The 24,716-nt window shown below is 45.4% G+C and overlaps 1 protein-coding gene across 1 annotated transcript in view; it reads right to left on the bottom strand.

Annotated features, from left to right (window-relative positions):
* Positions 1–1,605: 1,605 nt before the first annotated feature.
* Positions 1,606–24,716, bottom strand: part of GRIN2B (glutamate ionotropic receptor NMDA type subunit 2B) — a 339,069-nt gene continuing 315,958 nt past the window's right edge. Inside the window, exons 9-12 of the mRNA XM_065922152.1 lie at positions 11,937–12,097; positions 9,964–10,151; positions 6,985–7,223; positions 1,606–3,513 (exon numbers count right to left, since the gene is read on the bottom strand). Of these exons, the coding sequence (XP_065778224.1) occupies positions 1,606–3,513; positions 6,985–7,223; positions 9,964–10,151; positions 11,937–12,097 (2,496 nt within the window). The remainder of the gene's footprint in view (positions 3,514–6,984; positions 7,224–9,963; positions 10,152–11,936; positions 12,098–24,716) is intronic.

The raw sequence follows: 24,716 nt of genomic DNA, 5'->3' as shown, positions 1-24,716 counted from the left end.
TCGATATGGGAGATGAAGGCGGTGTTGCAGGAAGGAGGGGCTTCTACAGAGTGTCCACACTGGGCTCAACGTCACATTCTCTGGGAGCCAGACCCAACGAGGTAGCAGGGGAGTCCCTCTCCGCCTTCCGTCCCCTCTTCCAAATCTCTTCCCTTCTCTCCCCTGTCTCCTGAGCTGTCCTTGAGGAGCAATCTCAAAGCTCTGCACTGTCTGTTCCATATCACTTGTGGCCAATTCAGGGGGTAACAAGCCTGCTCTCCTAGCTCCAGGTTAAGTAAGAAGGGATCAAAGCATTGAAAACATCCCCCTCTCTCACTTACCCTATCATAAACGATGCCCCTTGCCCTTCAAAGCGTTCCTTTAGCTCCTTCCTGCAAACTGGCCAGCTAAGGGTCTCAAAAGCTCAAATGAGCTTTGTCCTCTCTCTGCCCTCGGTTATGTGCAAAAGAATCCTGACTGCTTCTATTTCCTTTTAGCCTTCCTGGAAAGTTCTTGGCCAAGACTGGTTGAAAGTACTGGCAACCATGAAAGAATTAGTTTTGTATATGTTGCTCTTGTAGGAATGCTCACCCATATGTTTTGTCTAGGCCACAGAAACTTCTCGTCAAGAACTTCCAGTCTTCTTATTCAGGAAGGGTGAAGGGGAAGAGAGAGCCATAATTCAGATAACATAGGACCATCTTTGTTTGTATAAAAGCCAAAAAAAGCCTGTTGCTTAGGGATACTGAAGAAACAGCTTTAGGGGGTCAAGGTTGACTTCTACACAATCAGGCCCCTGACAATGGCTGTGTATAGACAACAGGTGTGCAAGTGTATATAGACACACACACACAGGCAGTGCCTCCTTCTTTGCCTCTAATGTGCCCCAAAACACTGCTCTAATGTACTTTTCATCATCTGTCAATGACTTTTCACTCCAGTTCACCAACAATAAGTCTCATGGAATTGAAGAAAACTTTTTTTTTTTTTGGCTTATATATAAACACACATGGCTTCCCACCCTCTGCTTGGCGCCTGATCCCCAAGCATACGCCATCTAAGCAACAAGAATTTAGCAAAAGCCTCTTTTCATTTACAGGCAGTATGCTAATAGATCTTATGGGAATGCTTTTGCTTCCTCACCTACACATACAGATCAGTTCAGCAAGAGGTATCCTGCGTTCCCCGTGGCCTCCTCCTGCTTCTCCTTGGCTTCGCTCCAACCGGGTGGCAAAGAGTCCTTCCAGGCCAGGAGCAAGCTCCCCTGCGGCCACTGCCTTCTCGGCTCCAGCCGAGCCAGCCCACCGTATCCACTCTCCGGAACTGGGAACGGCAGCCTACCGTATCTTCTCGCGGGAACTGGGAACGGGGACAGGATGGACAGACGGGAAGGAGGAGGAAGAGGAAGAGGGGGCTGGAACGGGAGCAGAGATGGTGCTGGTCACCAGGCTCGCCCTCAGAAGGAATCAAAACTCCGGGATCCCAAAAATAAATGAAAACGACAAGAAAGGAGCAAATGGGAACCAAGTTCGCCCCCTCACCCCCCGTTCGCCCTCCGTGACATGCGTGCCACACGCCCACAGCCAGACCCTCCCGGACGCACCTTCGGCCTCTCTCTTCCCTCACTCAGACATCAGACTCAATACTAGACAGTTTCTCATACACATGCCCATTGCTGGAGCCATTGAAAGCCCTGGGGTTTTTGTTGTTAGGCACACAGGGGTTGGACTGGTTCCCTATACAGATGTCTTTCTGGAAGCGGCCCGGCACAGCCCCGTGCAGGGCCGAGACCACCGGCTTGTTGCTCACAAGCGCCCGGAAGTCCGGCCTGGCCTTCGGCGCCCCCGCCACCGTGGGCTGCCTGAAGAAGTAGGATTTGCTGCCGTGGAGCAAGCACTGGTCGTCCCCGAAAGTGGGGATGAAAGGGTTCTGCGTGACCCGGTCAGGGTAGAGCGACTTGCTGAGCATGTAGCCGCCGCCGCCGCCGCCTCCGCCGCCGGGGTTGCCGTGGTGGTGATGTCCCGCGGCCGGCGCCGCCGCCTTGCCGTCGTTGCCGCTGCTGAAAGCGCTCTCGCCCGCCGGCATCTCGAACATGTGCGCGTAGGGGCTGCCGTCCAGGAAGCGGCCCTTGTCCTTGAGGCTCACGCTGCGCGGGGCCAGGGCGGCCTCTTCTTTCTGCAGGTCCACAAACGTGTCGTAGGAGTGTTGGCGCCGCAGCTTGTTCCGGGGCTTCTTCTGCGCCTTGGAGTTGGTGGGGCTCTGCGGGTACTTAGACGCGGCGGACGTCACGGCCGCCACCGGGGCGGCTGGCTGATCCAACTCCTGCAGGGAGTTGTCCTCGCTGATGTCGTAGAGGTTGCCGGCCTTCTTGCACGCCTCGCAGCGGATGCAGGCCGGCCGGCCCGAGTTCTGGCCGGCCACCACCGCCGTTGCTGCCGTCGTCGTGGAGTAGTTGTGCAGCTTGGATGGGCAGCTGCGGCAGAAGTTGCCTCCGGGGCGCTCCTCCCAGTCCACGTTGGTCAGGTTCTTCTCCCAGGGGGCCGGGACCCCACCGACGACCCCCCCGCCGTGTTTGTCGCCCGTGCCGTGCTTAAGGTGATGAGCTCGGTTGGTACAGGGCCCTCCGCCGCCCACCGAGTCGCGCTTGAAATCCTCGCCACGCTCCTTGTAGAGGTCGGTCAGGTCCACGTGCTCCCAGTGCGGCGAGGTCTCCTTGGCACGGAACTGGTCCAGGTAGAAGTCCCGCAGCCCGTCCTTGTCCCGAAAGTAGCGCTTGTGGTCGGGGGAGCGGGGCGGCCGGCGGCGGTAGGCCAGCTCTATCTCGTCGAACTCGCGGCGGGACTTGGCTGAGGCCGGACGCTTCTTCAGGCTATCCTTGTACTGCTGCTTCCGTCTCTTGGCCGCGTTGCCCTCGATGTTGCCGTAGGTGACCGTGTGGGTGGAGATGTCGGACACGTCGGAGCGGATCAGGTCGTCGTGGCCGCCGTAGCGGTCACTCTTGAACGAGAACTTGCCGTACAGGTCGCCGAGCTGGCTGTGCTTGGACGAGGGGAGGCCAATGTCTAGGGGCTTCTTGCCCAGGGCCCGGGGCTGCGTGGTGAAGGGCGGGTTGTCGCAGTCATAGAGCCCATCTATGGAGCTGGCGCTGCCGATGCTGTGGGGCCGGTGGTGGTGGTGATAGTGGTCCTGGTACACGTTGCTGTCCTTGAGCTGCAGGTTCCCGAAAGTCCTTTCCACCTCACTGATGTAGTCGCTGAACAGGTTCTCCTCGCAGGGCGGGTTGTTGTAGGACTTGCAGTCGGAGTGCGTGAAGCTGCGGCGGTGCTCGGAGATGTCATAGACAGACGACTCGCGGCGGATGAAGTCCAGGGCGCTCTGCGGTGAGCCGTTCACACCCGACAGGTTGGCCATGTTCTTGGCTGTGCGCAGCAGACGCAGGATATTGGAGTGCGTGTTGTTCATGGTGGCGGTGGGGGAGTTCATCACGGATTGGCGCTCCTCGATGGCCACGCCGTGGATGCAGCTGTAGATACCCTGCAGAGAGGATGAGACGGGTTAGGTCTCTGGCGAGGCTGGAAGGGACCCTCAAGCGCATCCCCTACCCCTGCTAACTGCCTAAATGGATGAGAAAAGTCCAGGAAAACATGAAAGAGATGATCTTACACACTCATAGAAACCTGTGGCTAGAAGCTTGCCTGCCTTGTGCTGTGCTGTGATGAGTTCCTCAGTTGTGTTCCAGTCTTTGGGACCCCATGGACTGTAGCCTGCCAGGATCCTCTGTCCATGGGAGTCTCCAGGCAAGAACCCACTGGAGTGGGTTGCCATTTGCTTGCCTTATTCCCCAGCATTTAGCAAGTCTCATCATGAACCCTAGGGTTTTCCAAGTGGGGCAAGTGGTAAAGACCCTGCCTTCCACTGCAGGAGATGGAAGAGACCAGGGTTCCATCCCTGGGTCAGGAAGATCCCCTGGAGAAGGAAATGGCAACCTACTCCAGTATTCCTGCCTGGTGAATCCCATGGACAGAGGAGCCTGGCAGGCTACTGTCCATAGAGTTGCAAAGAGTCAGACATGACTGAAGCAACTTAGAATGCAACATGAGCTGGGGGTCTGATTAGATAGGCTTGGCTCTCCAAAAGGGGCCTCACTACATACACCAAGTGTTCTAAGCAAATGGACTGGAATTGCAAGACATGAGATTCATGCCTCACTCCACCACTGATTTGCACTGATTTTTCTTTCTACACTGAGGTTTTTGCTTCACAAAAATGAGGCCATGATATCAACTGATAGCAAACAACATTGTCAGCCTTCTGGAAATCAACAGCAATGCTCTACAGATGTTGGGGCTGTTCTGCCCTGGCTGGTCACCCCTGGCTGGCAGTAAAGACTGGGGAGCCCAGGCACTCACAATTGCCATTCATTTCCAGTTCTGACAAATTTTGAGCAGATTTTAGGGTTTTGATCATCAGATCACAGCTGAGCAATTCTCTCCCTGAGCCAAGCATGAGCCAAATTCAATGAGACAATTAGGCAGCTTTGAGGTCAATGAAGGATATTTCTGCTGCTGTGCCTTACACCATGGGAGGGAGGACCTGGGACAGATATTAAGGACTAAATAGCAATCATGAATGCCCCTGCTGGAGAGGAGTAGTGGGGGAGGGATGGAGTGAGAGCTTGGGGTTGGCAGAGGCAAACTAGTGTATATAACATGGATAAACAACAAGGTCCTACTGTATAGCACAGAACCATATTCAATATCCTGTGATAAGCCATAATGTAAAACAAACGTGAAAAAGAATGTATATACATGTATAATTGAATCACTTTGCTGTACAGTGCAATTTTATATTGGCAATCAACTATACTGAAATAAAATGAATTTAAAAAAAAGAATCCCCTTGTCGAATGCTCTCCTTTATTCTCTTTAGCTCCTGGTTTCCTCCTTCAAGTTTCTCACTCACTGTGATCACAGATAACTAGTATCTTAACATTAGTATTGATTGAGAACTCCCTGTATGCAGCTTCTTGTGTAGAGCCCTAAAAAGCACCGTCCAGGAGAGGGAGAGGCTTGGGCTCAAGTCTAAAGTCAGGCCAACCTCCTGCCAATCTCTAGTTCCCTGCCTTGAAAGGTGGACATATTGGGAACTTTTCCACCTGGCAAGGGAAGATGTTTGCAGAAGAGGTTGTTTGAACAGTGTCTTTAAAACAAGAGGGATTCATTTGGAAAGGGACTGTCCCGATGGAGGGAGGAGGATGAGAGGAGAGAAGATTCAAAAGTAGAGTGGCAGTTAGATGGGAAAGAAGGATGGTTTGTATGAGATGAGCATCCCTGCCCTGGAGGCATCCACAGATAAGAGATCTACAAGAGAATTGGAGATTAATATATATATATACACACACACACACAATAGGGGTTTCCCAGGTGGCAGAGTGGTAAAGAATCCACCTGCCAATATAGGAGATGCAAGAGATGCGGCTTCAATTCCTAGGTCGGAAAGATTCCCTGGGTAGGAAATGGCAACCCACTCCAGCATGCTTGCCTGAAAAGTCCCATGGACAGAGGAGCCTGGCAACCATGGCTTTGCTAAGAGAGAGAGCAACCATGGGGCTGCTAAGAGTCGGACACAACTGAGTGCAGAAGAGAAGATATATACACTACCATGTGTAAAGTAGCTAGAAGAAAGCTTCTGTATAGCACAGGGAGCTCAGCTCGGTGCTCTGTGATGACCTAGAGGAGTGAGATAGGGGTGGGGACGGGAGGGAGGTCCAAGAGGGAGGGGATCTATGTACACAAACAGCTGGTTCACTTCACTGTACAGCACAAACTAACAACACTGCAAAGCAATTATACTCCCATTAAAAAAAAAAATAGAGGGTTCTCCTGCTTTCTTCTTCTTTCTGACCCTTCTTGATCATGGCCAGGAGAAAATGCACTTGTCCTCTTCAGAGCCATTGATTATGTTGAGGGGCTACAAATAGGATTTCTACTACAAGCTTCTTGCGCTGTGGCCAGCCCCCTCTCTGGGGTCTTGGGAAGTGCCACGAGGTGCAAAAAGGTGGCTTAGGGACCACAAGTCTCTTGCTTCTAGGTAACTGAATGGCCTGAAGCCGCTCATAGACAGAGAGGACATTTTTCTCTAGAACTAAAATACTACAGGAAAACGATCAAAAGATGGGAAAACTTAATGAGTACTCCATTTTCTTACATAACCCCATTAGAGACAAAGCTGGTTACATCCGAAGCCTAGACCTCTATTCTAAGAGGACGTCTGAGTTCACTCTCATGAATGAATCTCATAATTTTATTAACAAAATCAAAAAGTCTGCTTTTTTAAGGGGAAAAAAAAAAAACCCTCTTCCCTGTGACCCTTTATTCATATTCAACACTGTGCTCCAAATCTTACTTTAGACTAGACATGTAGAAGAGAACTAAATAAAGAAGGACTTGAGTAGTACTCTTGCTCCAATTAAGGAAGTTTCTGGAATGCAAATTTCTTAATAGGTCAGGACTTATTTCTGAAAGTTCTGTTAAGCTCCTGAATGCTCCAAATGCATACATGGTTAAAATATAAAGCGGGATGGTGAAACGGCCAATATACATTTGCATGTCAGAATAAGAGAGATATATGTTATGATTTATACAGAAATGTGATTTTTTAAAAGGATTAAACGATTAATCCAGCCTATGCAGAATTAACTAATAGTGATGAAAGGCACCTGGGGAAAGGCCAAATGTTTCATTTTGATAGCTCTGCCAGTTCTTTTTAAGAACCAAATGCCCAAACCCCACACAGAAAGCTGTTTCTTGAAGGAAAAACAGCATCACCTGCTCTCTGAGCCACTTGAAATGACGTCATCCTACCCCCTGGGGAAATGTACATGATGTGGCTTCTTGCTTTCACAGTCTCAGGCTGGAGTTAGTGCCACTCTGGACTCTCTGCTTTGCATGGCGCTAGACTAAGCTTCCTTTCCCAAGTTCCAGGCACCTAAATCAAACCACTTACTCTGCTGATGGAGAAGACCATGCCGGGCTTGCCAGAACAGACACCCATAAAGCAGTGCCGGAACTGCCAATAGAAGAGGTGTTCGCAGATGAAGGTGATGAGGCTGAGAGCCATGGCCGCCCCCAGCATGTAGAAGACGCCCGCCATGTTGTCGATGTCCAGCTGGCTACTCATGACCTCGTTCTTCTCATTGTGGCAGATGCCTGTGAGCCACAGAGCTTCCAGCTCCTCCATCTCTCCTAGGGGCCGGGTAGGAAGGAGGGAAGAGAAGGGGAGAAAGGGGTGTTGGGAAAAGAGAGGAAAATATGAGAGAGAGGGAAAGAGACATAAAGAAAACCAAGAGAGAAGTTAGTAATTTTATTAATGCTGTTAAACTTATCAAGTTATTCAACAAGTGGTCAATGAAAACACAATGTGGGTACCAGAGGTGATACAAAGATAGAAGACATTACCTCTGTGCCCTGTATGAACGTGTGAAAGTTTTAGTTTCTCAGTTGTGTCAGACTCTTTGAGACCCCATGGACTGTAGCTCCTCTGTCCATGGAACTCTCCAAGTAAGAATACTGGAGTGGGCAGTCATTTCCTCTTTCAGGGGATCTTCCCGACCCAGGGACAGAACCTGGGTGTCCTACATAGCAGGAAGATTCTTTACCGTCTGAGCCAGGTAAGCCCTAGCTACCCAGTGTAAATTGGTATATAAACAATCAGTACGACAAGCTGTATGTAAGTAACAAAAGCTTCCCGAATTAGTCAGGGTAATTTTGTAGATGTGGTGCCCAGTGGGTTTTCAGGAGGAAGGTAGGATTTGGAGGTGGGCATGGTGAATGGGTGAATTTTAATTGATATTGTACAAAAAGGCACTCCAGGCAGCAGAAATAGCATGATCAAGGGGAGGAAGGAGAAAAACACAAGTCATATTTGGGAAAGGCTGGCAGAACAATTCAAACACAATAACAGCTGGTAAAAGAAGCTGAATACAAAAGGTTGTTGAAAGATTGCTGAGCACCTGAGTATCAGACTAAGCACTTTGCACAGTTTTGTTTTTTTTTTTTTTTTTTTTGTAGACAGAGAGGAACAACATAATGGAAGAAGCGATTCAGAAAATTGCTCTCAAAAAATGTGCAAAGCAGTTTGAGTTGGGGGAGGAGAGACAGAGACAGATCGGTGGAGAGATTGATTGATTCCCTAGAGGCCCTCAGACTTCCTGATCTCTTGTTGAAAACATAAATATTCACAGGAAAAGGGGGGAAGCTGGAATAAAATGAGACCACCAAATTCGGACCTGCCTCCTTTTAACGCTGCTTAGAGAAGTTCTGATTAATTCAAGTCATGCCAGGTTACAATAACCTTGTCCACTTCAGTGGATACTAGGAACTAGAAAGGTGGAAATTGTAGGCAAGAGGAAAATAAAAGAAACCATGAGCCTGAGAATGCATCTAACTCTAGAGAAGCAAAAATCTGAAAATCTCATGAAGAAAATTGCCAGTTTGACTTAAAACGTGAAATTTGTTTGCATAGTCTGACTGGAGCTCTGGGGTGTGTGTGTGTGTGTGTGTGTGTGTTAGTTGCTCTGGGGTGTGTGTGTGTGTGTGTGTGTGTGTGTGTGTGTTAGTTGCTCAGTCATGTCCAACTCTTTGCGACCCCATGGACTCATCAAGTTCCTCTGTTCATGGAATTCTCCAGGCAAGAATAATGGAGTGGGTTGCCATTCCCTTCTTCAGGAGATCTTCCCAACCCAGGGATTGAACCTGGGTCCACCACATTGCAGGCAGATTCTTTACCGTTTGAGCCACTGGGAAGCCCATGGAGCTCTGGTTACTTTTGCAAATCGTCTCTACTGCTGCTCTTGCTTGTGGATAGAGGCCCTGTTATTGCCTTAAAGTGACAGCTACATTAACATGACAGAAGCTCTTACACTAAAAAGGCTTGAAACACTCCACTAGAACCCCATCCTCTTTCCAATGTTCATCAAATCACTTTTTGTTCATTTCTTGGATCAAACTTGGATGACTTTCTTAACTGAACAACTGACCTCACCTGGAGTCTGCCAATCCAGCTGTGTTGTCTTCTCCCTACCAGCAAAGATTCCCCAGATGGAATTGGGGAACTGCTGGACTGATGGCCTGTGGGGCCAAGTACAGTCAGGCTGCTCATTGTAACAGGGTTAGCTTCTGTGAGACTGAAAGGAGAAGGAGGTCCTTTAGACAATTAAGTGAAGTGGGATGTGAAAGGTGTGAGCAAAATAAAATAGGAGATGAGGTATTCTCAGAGCAAGTTGTCTGCCTCTGAGGACCTGGCCCTGCTTCCTACCTCTTCCACCAAGAGAAGCAAAACAGGAGAGGGAAGGATGAGCAAACGGCCATGAATGGATTTCTTTGCCCTTTCTCTGGGTCCAGAGAGAAAAGCTGGACCCTAAAGAAGGCTGAGTGCTGAAGAATTGATGTTTCTGAGTTGTGGTGTTGGAGAAGACTCTTGAGAGTCCCTTGGACTGCAAGGAGATCAAACCAGTCAATCCTAAAGGAAATCAACCCTTAATAATCATTGGAAGGACTGATGCTGAAGTTCCAATACTTTGGCCACCTGATGTGAAGAACTAACTCGTCAGAAAAAAATCCTCATGCTGGGAAAGATTGAAGGCAGGAGGAGAAGTGGGCAACAGAGGATGAGATGGTTGGATGGCATCCATCATTGACTCAGTGGACATGAGTTTGAGCAAAACTCTGGGAGATAGTGAAGGACAAAGAAGTGCTGCAGTCCATGGGGTTGCAACAAGTCAGATATGACTAAGCCACTGAACAATAACAACAACCTCATTACGAAGCTTTAGAAAACTAATATATACCACCCAATGTCCTAGCATACTATGAAATGCTTTTCTGGAAATGCAGAGGTTAAAGGGATGGAGAAGGAAGAAGAGTAGATGTTTTGGACTGGCCATAGGAAGAGGCCAAGTAGACACCTTCCCTTTCTTTAACTCACCATCTCCGAAGAGCTGCAGGATAGCAAGGTCCACCTGGCGCTTCCATCCAGAGTCTTTTTGGATGGCAATGCCATAACCAGTGGAGGCAAAGACTTTCCCACTGCCAATGGTCACCAGCTTGCAGCCCTCATCTCTACCGGCCATGTAGTTCAGCACGGCTGCATCGTAGATGAAGGCATCCAGTTTCCTGTTCGAGAAAGGAGCAAACAAACCAAGTCGGATGGAGGAATTCGAGTACAAAACTACCTATGGGGCCATTAAGAGGAAGAAGTAGGGCTCCAATGGACTATGGGGAGAATTGGTTCAAAGCAGGGCTCAAGGTGGAACTCAGCCAGAAGCTAAAGCCGAATTCCCAGGTGGTTCTTTGTATGATTTCAGAGTGAAAGGAGGAGTTTTTTTCCCTCCTGTTGGGAATGATGAGAATGTAAGTAGGGCCCGGAGCCAACTCATAAGCTGTGTCTGAAAAGGAGAAGGAGTAAAAAGGAATCAATAAAAATAATAACAGAAATAATGAAAAGGAACCATCACAATGATAGCAACAAATAGCATGGGTTAGACTTACATAACATTTTTCATTTCTCAGTTCATTACAGTCCAGAGTGGGGATAAGTGTAGGTGGACGAGGAGCACTGGATGGGCAATGCTATTTTGGCGGTCAGAAAGGTTTTAGTATTTTTTTTTGCAGCACAAGGAAAGGAGAGAGTTGCTGGGGGTGGTGGCATTATAGGCTCAGGTCAAGAGCGAATGTGTGAAACCACAGCCAATGCAACATACAGAAGAATTCAGATGTCTCATGTTCCCAAACATATGAGAATCTCATTGTGTGTACAGTGTTTTGCAAGGAGAAGTAGGCAGGGAGGGGGGAAAGGCTAGGGGCAAGGTCAGGAAGGTACAGGTCAATATTTAAACACAATAAATGGAGAAGAAATTCAGATATATTCATATAGGTAATAGAGAGGTCTGCAAGAAAGAAAGCCAGCATCATGACCTGCACTGTTACAAGTTCAGTTAGCTTTACCTCTCCTTAAGAAAAAAGAAGCCCTTTCTGGCATGACAAGATACAGAATGTTTTTTCCAAAGGTCCGTGTGTATCCCTTAGAAGGGTGTCCATCAGAAAGTCAAAGCTCTGAAGGGTTTGAGAACTGTGATTGTACCAGGGGCCAGATAACCCAGAGTCATCTGTCCCCCAAATTTAGATCCCACCTTCTGAAATCTGCTGTGACTTTATAATGATAAGACAGAGTCTAACAGTATTTAAGTAAACATGCCTCTGGGAGGCTCATTCCAAACAGGAACCACCAAGAGGTCTAAGGGCTGTCAGTCATCATACAACACAGGAAATCAGCTATGAGACCAAAATCCAACAGCTCTCATGCTCAACTGTCAGTCTTATTCCACAGCTGTGGCTTCTGAGGGAAGGAACCGCCATGGCTGAAATTATGTAAGCCAACATATTTGCAGTTCGTGAGTTCTCTTGAATGAACAATCCACCCTAGATTATAGAGCTGGATCAAAGACTGCCAATTTTGTTGGAATTGGGAGATCAGTTAACATATTCTTACCATTTGTTATCTAAAAGATTTCACGCTTTTCATTGTTTCTTTTCTTGTCCAAGACACCAAAATCACTTTCACTTTTAGGTCAGCAGGTCTTTATTTTGTGTGTAACACATGAATTTTAGCCTCGACTCTCCTCTTTGACTTTTATATCTATTACATTCTTATTTCACAGTTACATTCATGCAAGTAAAACAGAAATTGTTGAAAATATATATAAGTGAATAATACCAGTGGAATCTCCATGCACTGGTCTGAATTACACCATCAATTTAACCTGGGGACCCACAAAATGCAAATGCAGTCTTCTTCGCTTGAACTTGGTATGGCACACAAACATGGTGCATCTTATTCCATGGATGTTTAAGAAATGTGAGCAACACAGTAAAGATTCTGAGCTTGGAAGCAGTTCTTACCCTGTTTTCAGGGAGAGCAGTGCGTCATCGACACCTCTCTGGTTGAACTTCCCCATGTAGGCATGCATTTCTGCATAGTTATTGCGAATATTTCTCTCTGTGCTGCCGTTGGGCACAGTGCCAAAGCGGAAAGGGGGTGAGAAGTCATTAGGTCTCTGGAACTAAAAAAAGAGTTAAAGAGAGACAGAGAAGATGAATGCTTCAGAAAACGTGGAGAGATATTCAGTTAACATTTGCGGATTTATCATGGAAGCGACCAATGAGAGTTCACCAAACACATTAGCCCTTGCTCAGGAGTAGCAATTGCTATCTGAAAGTGAATTTCAACTCAACTCACTTTAATCCATATTGTTGAGAGCTTTCTAACTGCCCACCTGTGACTTGAATCTGTCACTCTCGTCTGCCCCGTGTATGCACACTGCACAAGACCGGGGTGATGGGAATGAGTTATTAGTTTAACTGCAGTGGGCTGGTTGCCTCTATTTCTGAAAATTGGGTGAAAACTGCTTCCAGGCCCCATCACTGGACGATTAAGGCTCTAGGACCTTAGTAAGGTAAACTACATCATACTCCTGAAAATCACTTGTTGGGTAGCAAATATGTTTTGCTAAGAAATTCTCTCTTTACTTTCCTTGATGCTTTAAAAGCCCATATGTATCCTACATGAGTTGTAGGAGAAATTGTAAAAGCAAATGCAATTTTAATTATGTTCCCTCTTGTATTTAAGAACTGAGAGTGGATTGCCAGGGCATAGCATATTAAAGGGAAATCTCTTGAATTTTCACCCCTATGACATCAGCTTTGTTTCTGGCTATTGCCCTGCAGTGAGCAGTCTGTATATTGCTTCCTGAATGCACAAATTGTGCATTTGTATCTTCATGGCCTCAGAGAGTCCGTTCCCTCAGCATGATCTCACCTTTCTCCCTGGGCCAATTCATGTCCTTCACCTCATTCATGTACCTCAGAGCAATTTCTTCAGGACACTTTCTATGAGTTCTTTCTTCCATCAAGTTTACCCAAGAGTGAGTCATCGGTACTTGGTGTTCTTGGTTTAGATCCCTGTAATTAATGCTACAAATTCATTTACTTTCTAAATAAGCTGGCCAAGTTCTGAGAGCTGGTCTCAGGTAGTCAGGAAGCTCTAGATTGAGACATACATGGATTGAAGACCAGCTCTCAGTGTGTGTTAGTTGCTCAGTCATGTCCAGCTCTTCGAGATCCCATGCACTGTAGCCTGCCAGGCTCCTCTGTCCATGAGGTTTCCTAGGCAAGAATACTGGAGTGGTTTGCTAGTTCCTTCCCCAGGGGAGTCTCCTGACTCAGGGATTAAACCCAGGCCTCCTGCATTGCAGGCAGATTCTTTACCATCTGAGCCACTGAGGCAAGTAACAGGAGCTCTCTGTGCATCATATCCTCATATGTAATAAAAAGACAATAATGTCTACTTTTCAAGATTGCTGTGTGTATTAAATGATACAATGCATTGGAAGTGCATGACACAGCATCTTGCACAGAGTAAATGCTCAATAAAGACTTCTTATATCATTTTAAAGTCATATCTACATTCTACATTCTCTAGTAAACTTCATATTCTCCAAGTTTCTCATTCTATTAGGACAGCAATGATCAGCTAGAGTATGACCGGAGCTCACAGTCATATATGTTGTGCCCTGGTATAGGAAAGCCGATGTAGACATTTAAAGTCCCCTTGGTTTCAATATTAAGTGAAGTGCAGTGAAAGTCACTCAGTCATGTCCAACTCTTTTCAACCCCATGGACTGTAGCCTGCCAGGCTCCTCTGTCCATGAAATTTTCCAGACAAGAATAGTGGAATGGGTTGCTATTTCTAAGTGAAGATATCTTGAAAATCTTTTAAGATAGCTTTGAAAGTCTAACTGAGGAGTACTCTGAAGCTTTGGAGCTATCTGGGCTTACAGCCATTCTCCTTTATTCTTCCCTTGACCTGAGACACTTAGAGCTTCTCAGAATATGGGGATTTCATGGGCCACTAAATGTCACAGCACCAGTAACCATAAATGCCATCTTCATTGCTCAGAGTTGGCCACAGTTAAAAGTAAGGTCATGCAGTGGGGTTAGGTAATCTGAGATGCATCAAAAGATCACTACTTTCTGACTTACCACAGTGCTTTTTGCCATTAAGAGTATTTGTTTAATTATTTTTAAGGGGTTGTGATTTTTAAGAACATAAAGATACTACAAAAGAGTTTTTACAACACTAAGGTTAACTAGTCCAAACCTTTAATTTTACAAATGAAGACAGAGGCCCAAAGAGGATGAGTTATCTGCTCAATGTCATACCACGGCAGTGATGGCTAACATTATCAGGAATCAACTGGCTTAATCAATAGTATTTCTCATGGTCCCCAGCAGATAACAAGTTTAAAGTAAATACAAATATGCTTTATTGGAAGAGACAGAATGCTATGCATAGAACTGCCAGTTGTAACATTTCAGATGTTTGAAAGATGGTGTCCCCCAGTCAAAAGTAGAGTATTCATAGATATCATGGCAGGCAGCAAAACAACCAAATGTGCTCTCTTTAGTCAGTAATTTCCCATTTTGTTAGGACAATGAGAACTGATGCTTACAATGACGGAGATACTCTAGGATCTAAAGTATTTTCTGAAACATCAATGAAAGTTGAAATCATGTCCACTACAATGTTGGTATAAATTTTTACAGTCTAGTGTTTTGAAAATTGGCAGTCAATGTAAGATAGATATAATAATTATTTTTAAATTAAAAAGACTTTTATTGAAGTAGAGTTGATTTACAGTGTTGTGTTAACTTCTGTTGTGCAACAAGGTGATTCAGTTACATATGCATGGTAAGTCACTTCAGTTGTGTCCGACTGTTTTCAACCCTATGGACTGTAGCCCACCAGGTTCCTCTGTCCATGGGATTCTCCAGGCAAGAATACTGGAGTGGGTTGCCATTTCCTCCTCAAGGTGTTCTTCCTGACTCAGGGATCGAACCTACATCTCATGTCTTCTGCATTGACAGGCGGGTTCTTTACCACCAGCACAACTTGGGAAGCCCATTCATTTTATATATGTGTATTCATTTTCATTATGGTTTATCACAGGATATTGAATGTAGTACCCTCTGCTATACAGTAGGACCTTGTTTTCCTATTATTGTGCATATAACAGTTTTCATTTGCTAATCCCAAACACTTAATTCTTCCCTTCCCCACTGAGCCCTTCCCCTTGGCAACCATGAATCTCTCTCTATAGATAAGACAATTTTTGATTAACCAAATGGAATGTGATATCCAGAAGGCCTCAAGTCCTGATAAAGCTAGATTATGGAAATTTTCTGTGCTACTCTTTATTAACTTTGATTTCTAAATTATCTTGAGACTTCTAGATGCTGTTTTATATCTTTGAATACTTAAAAACTAAAGAAATAACAAAGAACCTGAAATTTCCAAGATGATTTTAAAAAAGAAGGATAAAGTTGAAGGACTCACACTACTTGACTTTGAGACAAAGCTGTAATCATCACGACAGGGGGACTTTAACACAGAGAGAGTAAAGAGATCCTGAGAGCGGAGTGCCCTCAACAGATCAACACATAAGGTGCAAAGGCAATTCAATAAAGATACGACAGTCTATAACCAATGGTATTGGAACTCTATATGTAAAAAGAGAACTTCATTCCACATCTCACAAGATATATAGAAATTAAGACTAAGTGGATCAATGTACCTAAACACAAGTCCTAAAACTGTAATATTTCCAGGAGAAAATATAAGAGAAAGGCATTGTCACCTTGAGTTAGACAAAGATTTCTTAGATATGACACCAAAAGTATAATCCACCATCAAAGACAAGTAAGTTGGACTTTGTTAAAATGAAGAACTCTTTGAAAGGCACTGTTAAGATCATGGAAAGACAAGCCACTGGTGAGATAAAAATCTCTGAAAACAGTTTAAAACTATTAAAGAACTAAAGGATTATATAACAACACAGCAAGACTCTTATATGGTTACAGCATCTTCTGTAAGAAGAAATAGCCAACACAGGAAGAATGGGAGGCACAGGCCTATGGAAAGCATTGGTCTTGAAGGCAGACAATTTGGATTTGAATTCCAGTTCTTTGACCAACTGCATGAATGTGGGCTAGTTCTTTAACTTCATGGAGCCCCATTTTTCTAAAAGGATTATTTTTAATTACTATTATGATAATATCTAGGATCACTTAACACAATATCTGGCACATGGCAAATTCTCAAAATTATTAATTGCTTCCATGAGGGTGAAGTTCTAATACCTAAAACTGTTGCATGTGAGATTATGTCCCCTAAGATGGAAAACTCCTGTTTCCCAATTTGTTCCTTAAACTTGGCCAGTCTGGGGACCAAATGGGTGAGTGTATCACCCCAGAATCACCCAGAGCGGAAGCAGAAGTAAGTCAGCCTTTCCCTCTGAAAATTCTTGTCCCAGATTGGTGAAGTTTAAATAAAACATATATTTTTAAAACACTGTCACTGGAACTTGAATTTCACTAAAATTAATGGCCATGGAGAACTTCATTTTCACTAAGGAAGAAGGAAAAGGAAGGATCTTCCAAATACAACCTTGATGTTTCCAATAAATGCCCAATAATAAAACTTACTCCAAGCTGTGAGGTTTCCATGACACTTGTTTAACTCGAATGGCAGTCAGTGCTCCCTGGGGTTTGGGGAAGGAGTAAAACTTAGTACAGTCCAGAACCAGGGGTCTTAAAATCCACGGAACAGGGAGGACTCTGAGAAGTAATTTTTTTAAAAATTTAAAGACCCCAATACACTAAGGAGACCAGCATCAAATTAAAAAGCTTGGTCTGATTGTAAAATAGGGAATTTTATATAGTCATTCCTTATTAGTCACCTTTGGCTATTATAGAGCTTTCTTGAACTTGAAATGTTTCTCTAGATTATAAAAACAAGTGCTTAGCGGCTCAGCTGTGTCCGACTCTTTGTGATCCTATGAACTGTAGCCTGCCAGGGTCTTGGTCCATGGACTTCTCCTGGCAAGAGTACTGGAGTGGGTTGCCATTTCATCCACCAAGGGATCTTTCTGACTCATGGATTGAACCCTGGGCTCCTGTGTCTCCTGCATTGCGGATAGATTCTTTACCTGCTGAGCCATCAGGAGAGCCCCATTAAAACATAGAGAGGAGAATAAAAACACAGAAATGAAGAAATTTGGGGGATCAGTCTCATTTCACAGATGAGAAAACTGAGGCTCTGAAAAAACCAAGGAGTTGTTCCAGGTCACGGACTAAAATAGGAGGACCAGCTTATAGGACTTGACCCTTGAGCTGAGTCCTCTGACCATGGCTCAAACACCAGCCACCAGGTCCTACCTTTGCTCACCAGTGAGGGATTCTATGCAGGTGTATGTGGGGCCACTTGGTGAGGGCACCCTTCCCTTCCTGGCATATCAGATGTCAACTCCCTCTCAGGGTTCAACCCAGGGCATCCAGCCATAACTGTAAGCAGGCTCTCACCCAAGGGCAGGACAGTGCCAGAATGTTAAGACACCTGTAATCTCACTTGATCCTCCTGGAGAGTTGCTGGGAATCAGAATTCAGCCACCTGAGAGGTTCAGATGATCATCTCAGCCCCCACATTAACGACCTCAAAGTGAGTGAGTCTTGGCTATCAGGCAAGGAGAAAGGTGTGGAGGCAAGGACGAGGCTCCAACCCCAACCCAGAGATGAGGGGACTTGGGGGCCCTGGAGTGGTACTGGCTGATCCCTCCCATTAGAGAGACCTTTCTGCAGCCTTCAGAGAGAAAGGGAAAATGCAAGATGTCAAGGAAGTGGCATCATTAACTCAACACACATGAGTTTGAGCAAACTCTGGGAGATAGCGAAGGTGAGGGAAGCCTGGTGTGTTGCAGTCTCTGGGGTAGCAAAGAGTTGGGCATGACTGAGCAACTAAACAACAACAAGGGAGTGGAGATCTGGTCCATTTTGTTTATTTATTAAATACATAAACTGATTTTATTATGTATACGGCATTATTAATTTGTTCACAGCAGCTACTGATACTCAACACCTCTGTATGTGCTGAGAATAACTCTCTCATCTCTTTTAATGATAACAGTTTAAATGCCTCCATCCATTTGATAAATATATATTCTGAGCATCTAATAGTGCGGAGCCTGTATTTATGAGGATGCAAAGATGAAAACATCAGACTCTTGTTTTCAGGAAGTTTACATACCAGAGAGAGATGTAAACATTCATTCAGTTTTTCGTTCCTTTACCTTTTCATTCATTCATTATTTCATTCTTATAGAATAAAATAATTCTATGCTAAAAATTTTTAAAATTCAGCACATATAATTCTAAAAAATTCAGCACATATTTATAGCAACTATCACCATATTCTGGGTGCTAGGGATGCAATGTGACAGGAGAGGAAGAACCTGCCTTCAAGGAGTTCATACTGTAAACAAAGGGGGCGGATAATAAACTTTTTTTTTTTTTTTTTTTTAATGTAGTAGACTGGGGACTTTGCTGGTGGCCCAGTGGTCAAGAATCTGCCTGCCAATGCAGGGGACACAGGTTTCATTCCTGATCTTAGGAGATCTCACATGCCCCAGGGCAGCTAGGCCCTTGCTCTGTAACTACTGAAGCCCGAATGCCCTACAGCCAGTGCTCTGCAACAAGAGACACCACTTCAAGGCAAGTGGCACCTGCTCACTGCAACTCGAGAAAGCCTGCATGAAGCAATGTAGACCCAAAAATAAAATAGTGTGTAGTTGACTAATACACAGCCACAGATTCTTTTCCAGTCCTTATATAAGAGATGAGGCCTACACTCTCTGAACTTAATTCTGATCTGGGCTTATGACTTGCTTGACCAACAGAATGTGCAGAAATAACGCTCTGGGCCTTCTGAGGCTTGGTCATAAGAAGCTTTGTGGTTTCCACTGGGCCTCTGTAAGAAGTCAACAGCCCTGCAGGCTCCATGCTGGAACCGTGACATGTAGGTACTTCTGTCTCCAGGCCTGGCTGAACCCAACCTTCCAAACACGCCAGTCGGGGCACCAGGCAACCCTGCTCGCATATCTGACCCACAAGTTGGGGAAATACAATGAAATGGCTCTTGCTTAAGCCACCAAGTGCTGGGGTAGGTTGCTGGGCACCCATAGATCACGGGCCCACAGGTGATCTCAAGTAGTGAAAACCACGTGCTGGGAAGAAATTGACGCAGCTTGGACACAGGACACAGGGTGACTGGCAGGAGAACGAGTTTAGCCAAGCTGGCCTGAGAAGACCTGTCTGAGAAGGTGGCATGTGAACAAAGCCCTGGATGAGAGGAAGAATCCGGCATGTGAAGATCATGGGAAAGTGCGGCAAGTCCAGGGAACAGCAAACACCAAGGACAGACAAGGAGACAAGCCTGGTGCGGCTAGTGGGCCAGGAGCCACGTGTGGGGTGCCACGGAATCAAGTGCCCGTGACGGGGAGCCCAGAGCAAAGGGCGCTGTCCTGAACAGGCCTATGAAGGCTGAAGCCCCAGGGCTAAGAGATGAAGGGAGAGTCTTCTAGCAGGGCAAGAGGAGCCGAAGGGTTTCTAGATAGATAGCAGTGGGATTTAGACACAGGGCCCTGAGAGAGGCTGGGCATTTGTCATTACTGGAGGCTAATAGACATGGCCGTGGTAACCGGAGCCCATTGGGGCTGAAGAGGGAGGAGGTGCCTGGGTCCCAGTGGGAGTTGAATTCTGCACAAAGTCCATGCTCTAAGGGAAAAGAAACAGTAGAACTTCTGGAGCCAAACTGTCTGAGTTCAAACTCCAGCTCTGTCACTTGATAGTTGGGTGACTTGGAGAAACTCACTTAACTTCTCTGTGCCCCAGTTTCCGTATTTGTACAATGGGGCCAATAATGCTACCTACCTCATTAAGCTTCTTACCATTCACCAGATTAATCTGGGCAACATGTTGGCATAGTGCCTGGCACAAGTTAAACACACTAGATTAGCTATTATAACTGCCATCATCATCATTGTCAGAAGCAACCAGAGAATTCTGGCCGAGTGTCAAGACTGGGTTTTTGTGCTGGAAAGAGCCCTGAGGTATGCAGGGATAAAGGAGACAGACAGGAGCTGAGAAGGAGATGCACTGGGATGAGGGTCTGGGTGCCAGGGAAAACAAGGAGAGCAGGAAAATTGTAGATAATTCCCTACCACCCAAGACTGTAAAAGACACCACGCGCATAGCTAGATAAAATCAGGAGCACAGGGTGTACACCAGTGCCACTGAAACTCCAAAGGAGAAGGTGCAAACAACCTGGCTTCCTGGATGACTCTTGAAGGAGGCTGGATTTAAGCTGGAGGAGTGGGTTGGGTTTGGAAGGGTGGAGGTGGGGCATGAATGTCCCTTCCCATTAGAAGAACCCTCCACTATAAGACACTTGCTCCTTGGAAGTAAGGCTATGAGAAATCTAGACAGTGTACTAAAAAGCAGAGACACCACTTTGCCGACAAAGATCTGTATAGTTAAAGCTATGGTTTTTCCAGTAGCTATCTATGGATGTGAGAGTTGGACCATAATGAAGGCTGAGTGCTAAAGAATTGATGCTTTTGAATTGTGGTGCTGGACTCTTGAGAGTCCCTTGGATAGCAAGGAGATCAAACCAGTCAACCCTAAAGGAAATCAACCCTGAATATTCACTGGAAGGGCTGATGGTGCAGCTGAAGCTCCAATACTCACTCTGGCCACCTGATGTGAAGAGCCAACTCATTGGGAAAGACCCTGGTGCTGAGAAAGACTGAGGGCAGGAGGAGAAGGGGGCGACAGAGGATGAGGTGGTTGGATGGCATCACTGACTCAATGGGCATGAGTTTGAGCCAAGTCGGAGAGAGAGTGAAGGACAGGGAAGCCTGGCGTGCTGCAGTTCATGGGGTCGCAAAGCGTCAGACAGGACTGAGTGACCGAACAGCCACTGTAAGGCACTCCTTGTCCAGCTCTGTTCCCACCGTGAGAGAGGAAACAGGTCCTCACAGAGAAGTTTTGAGGCCATGATGCCAGAAAAAAAGAAAACACAAACCCTTCTATATGTTGATGGTATCCAGGTTTTTGTGCTGACAACCAGACACAGCCCAATGAGGTTCCTTAGCATTAGATCCTGGGAATGACAGCAGGCAAATGAAAGGGGGAGGGTGGCAGGAAGTCCCTTCAGGGGTCGCTGGGGACCCTGAAAGATGGCCTTTCTCCTGCAGCCAGAGTCCCATCAGCATATGCAAATTAGGACAAACCAGCACTGTGACCTTGCAGAGATGGATATTATAATGTCCTGTTTGCAGAGTCCATCCACGTGAGACACAGAATCTGGGGGCTTTTGTCTGCAAAGCTTGACAATCCCGCGCATAAATATTCATCCCAGCACTCCTGCTTTAACATTTGAATCACAAAAAGAATCAATGCCCAGATGCAGCTCAGCTCAGCCTTCTGAGGCAACCAGGAGAAAAGGTGGGAAGGTTTAGGCAGCAAGGGTGGCATTTGGTGATGTACTAATAAAGAGGAGGTGGCAGAACAGCAGAATTTGGCAGGGTGCACGTTACCTACCCAAGTACCATTCCATCATCACTGTTACTAGCATCAGTACCCTCTGTCTTCACAGGACTGTTTTATCATTGATTTCCATTATTTTGATGTACTGTTCTACAAATTTTGTTATTGTAGTTATTCATTCATTTTATCAACGCACAGTCCATGGGGTTGCTAAGAGTTAGACACGACCGAGAGGCTAACACCACCATCACCATACATAAAACGGGGGCTTCCCAAGTGGCTCAGCCGGTAAAGAATCTGTCTGCAATGTAGGAGACATGGGTTCAACCCCTCAGTCAGGAAGATCTCCTGGAGAAGGAAATGGCAACCCACTCCAGTATTCGTGCCTGGGAGATCCCATGGACAGAGGAGCCTGGTGGGTTACAGCTCACAGGGTCACAGAGAGTCGGACATAACTGAAGTGCCTGAGCCCACACGCATACATAAAATGGACTCTTTTCTGTTATCATTCTATCTTTTAATCCATTATTGATAGTTTGGTTTTGCTTTGGGATCCAATCTGAGAATCTTTTGCTATTAATACAAGAATCTGTGCTACTTTTATTTATTCATAGGAAAAAATGTATTTGGTACTCAGTTAATCTTCGTAGAGCTGTCCCTCTGTCCTAATAACATATACCATTTTAAATATTTCTAAGTGTACAGGTCTGTGGCATTAAATATATTCATCCTGTTGTGCACCATCACCACCATCCACCTCCAGAAATTTTTCATCTTCTTCAACTGAGACGCTGTACCTGTTAAACAGTAACTCCTCATTCATTCAATGAATTTTAATCACATATTGAAAATCTTTGAAAAAATTTATTTATTTATTTTTAGCTGTGCTGGGCCTTTGTTGCTGCTCGGGCTTTTCTCTAGATGAAGTGAGTAGAAGCTACTCTCCAGTTGTGCAATGGGCTTCTCATTGTGGTGGCTTCTCCTATTGGGGAGCATGGGCTCTGGGGTACTCTGGCTTCAGTAGTTGTGGCATGAGGGCTCAGTAGTTGCAGCTCCCGAGCTCTACAGCACAGGCTCAGTCATTGTGGTACTCGGGCCTAGTTGCTCTGAGGCATGTAGAATCTTCCCAGACCAGGGATCAAACCCATGTCTCCTGCACTGTTGGTTAGGCGGATTCTTTACCACTGAGCCAACAGGGAAGCCCTAACCATGTACAGAATCTTGTAACCAGCAGCAGAACAGGACACAGAACAAGTCCATCACCTCCAAGAATTCCTGTATGTCCTTTGTCTAGAGTTGTTCTCCCTCCACTTCTAACCTCTGGCGACCACTGCTCTGTCCTCTGTCCCCATAGTTTTATCTTTTCCAGGATGTCCTACAAATGAAATCACACCGCATGTAACCTCTTGAGACGGGCTTTTCACTTCTCATAATGCCCCTGAGATTCATTCATGCTGCTGCTTGTATCTGAAGGTCACTCCTATTTATTGCCACGTAGAATTCCACTGTGTGGCTGCCTCGGTTTGTTTATCCATTCATCCATGAAAGGACATTTCGGTTACTTTCAGTTTGGGATAATCATGAATGGAGCATGGATGTACAAGTTTCTGTATGAAAATAAATTTTCATTTAAGATAAATACTTGCGAGTGGGAGCTCTGGGTCATGAGTCACCCTCCTGCCTGAGACCTCCTCCCTCAAGTGCACCTCTTTTTGAATCTCTTCTCTCTTTTGATCTTTCCATTTTTCCCATGAACTATAAAGTAAATTAGCTCAGTTGGTAATGAATCTGCCTGCAGTGAAGGAGACCTGGGTTCAATCCCTGGGTCAGGAAGATTCCCTGGAGAAGGAAATGGCAACCCACTCCAGTTATTCTTCCCTGGAAAATTCCATGGACAGAGGAGCCTGAGGGCTACAGTCCATGGGGTCACAAGAGTCAGATACAGCTTAGTAACTAAACCACCATGTAAAGTAAGTACATCCACTATTATTATCTTATTATTCTTCCTGATTCTCATCCTTTCCATAGTATTATCCAACAGCTTATCTAGGATGATGTAGTTGTGTGTGTGTGACTTCAGACTCTAAGCAACATCTGAAGGTGGGAGGGAATGGCTGGAGAAAGTGGTTCCTGTCCTCTTCCATGGTGATCGGTGACCCTTTGTTTGCCCAAAGAGAGAAGAAGGTAAGATGACAACACAGATCAGACTCTTTGCAGGTATGACCTTCACTGTTTGATGGCCCGTCAATGCTCGGGAAGATGGGGAAAGAAGGCACAACGTGCTTACCTGGAAAAGGCAGTGCAATGATGGAACAGTAAATCAGAACATGGGTTATGGGCTAAGAAGATCTAAATTCAGAACTGAGTTCCACCCTTTATTAACTAAGCGACTTCATAAACAAACCACTTAGCTCTGAAACTGAATATTGACAATGTTCTAAGAGCAGAAATAATGAATAGCATCTCATTACAGATCCTCCACTTCAAACCTCGGGCCCAGGGTAGCCACCGAGGACCCGTCATGGAACAAGCTGGCTGTGGATACAGTGACAGATTAGAAAGGAAGGCTGTTCATGAGAATTAGCATCTGGGATGGAAGTGGGAGGAAAAAAAAATTGGTTTTCTATTTCATTCTCCGTTATTCATTGGAGAGAATATTTTCAAATTCATTTGGAATAGGTGACTGATGAACAATTACTGTGACAACAGTAACACAGAATGTAGTTAGAAGATACAGGTATATCATCAAATTGCCCAAATTAACTCAGGTCTCTTGCTGGTACCTGGAGAAATAGATTCCATTTTGCTACTGTCAGAAATGGAGTTAGCATTCAGGAAGAACCTAACACCTTAGTCGTTTTTGTTCTTTTTTTCTCTTGTTATTAATATTAGTTCCGCGGTTGTCTATGGTGGCAAACACATCTAAATTTGCATGTGAAGAAACCTGCACTTATACAATGGACTATTATTCAACCATTAAAAAGAAAGAAAAAATGCCATTTGCAGCAACATGGATGGACCTAGAGATTTCATACTGAGTGAAGTAAGGCAGACAGAGAGGGAGAAATATTGTATGACATTCCTTATTTATGGAATCTAAAAAGAAATGATACAAATGAATTTACAAAACGGAAAGATATAGACTTAGAGAATGAACTTATGGTTGCCAGTACACACTGCTATATTTTAAATGGATTGTCAACAAGGACCTACTGTATAGAGCACACGGAAGTCTGCTTAATG

The sequence above is a fragment of the Muntiacus reevesi genome, chromosome 1, assembly GCF_963930625.1.
Source record: "Muntiacus reevesi chromosome 1, mMunRee1.1, whole genome shotgun sequence".
Lineage (NCBI taxonomy): Eukaryota > Metazoa > Chordata > Mammalia > Artiodactyla > Cervidae > Muntiacus > Muntiacus reevesi.
Note: the sequence above shows the minus strand (reverse complement) of the source record. Positions and strands in the feature narration are given on the sequence as shown.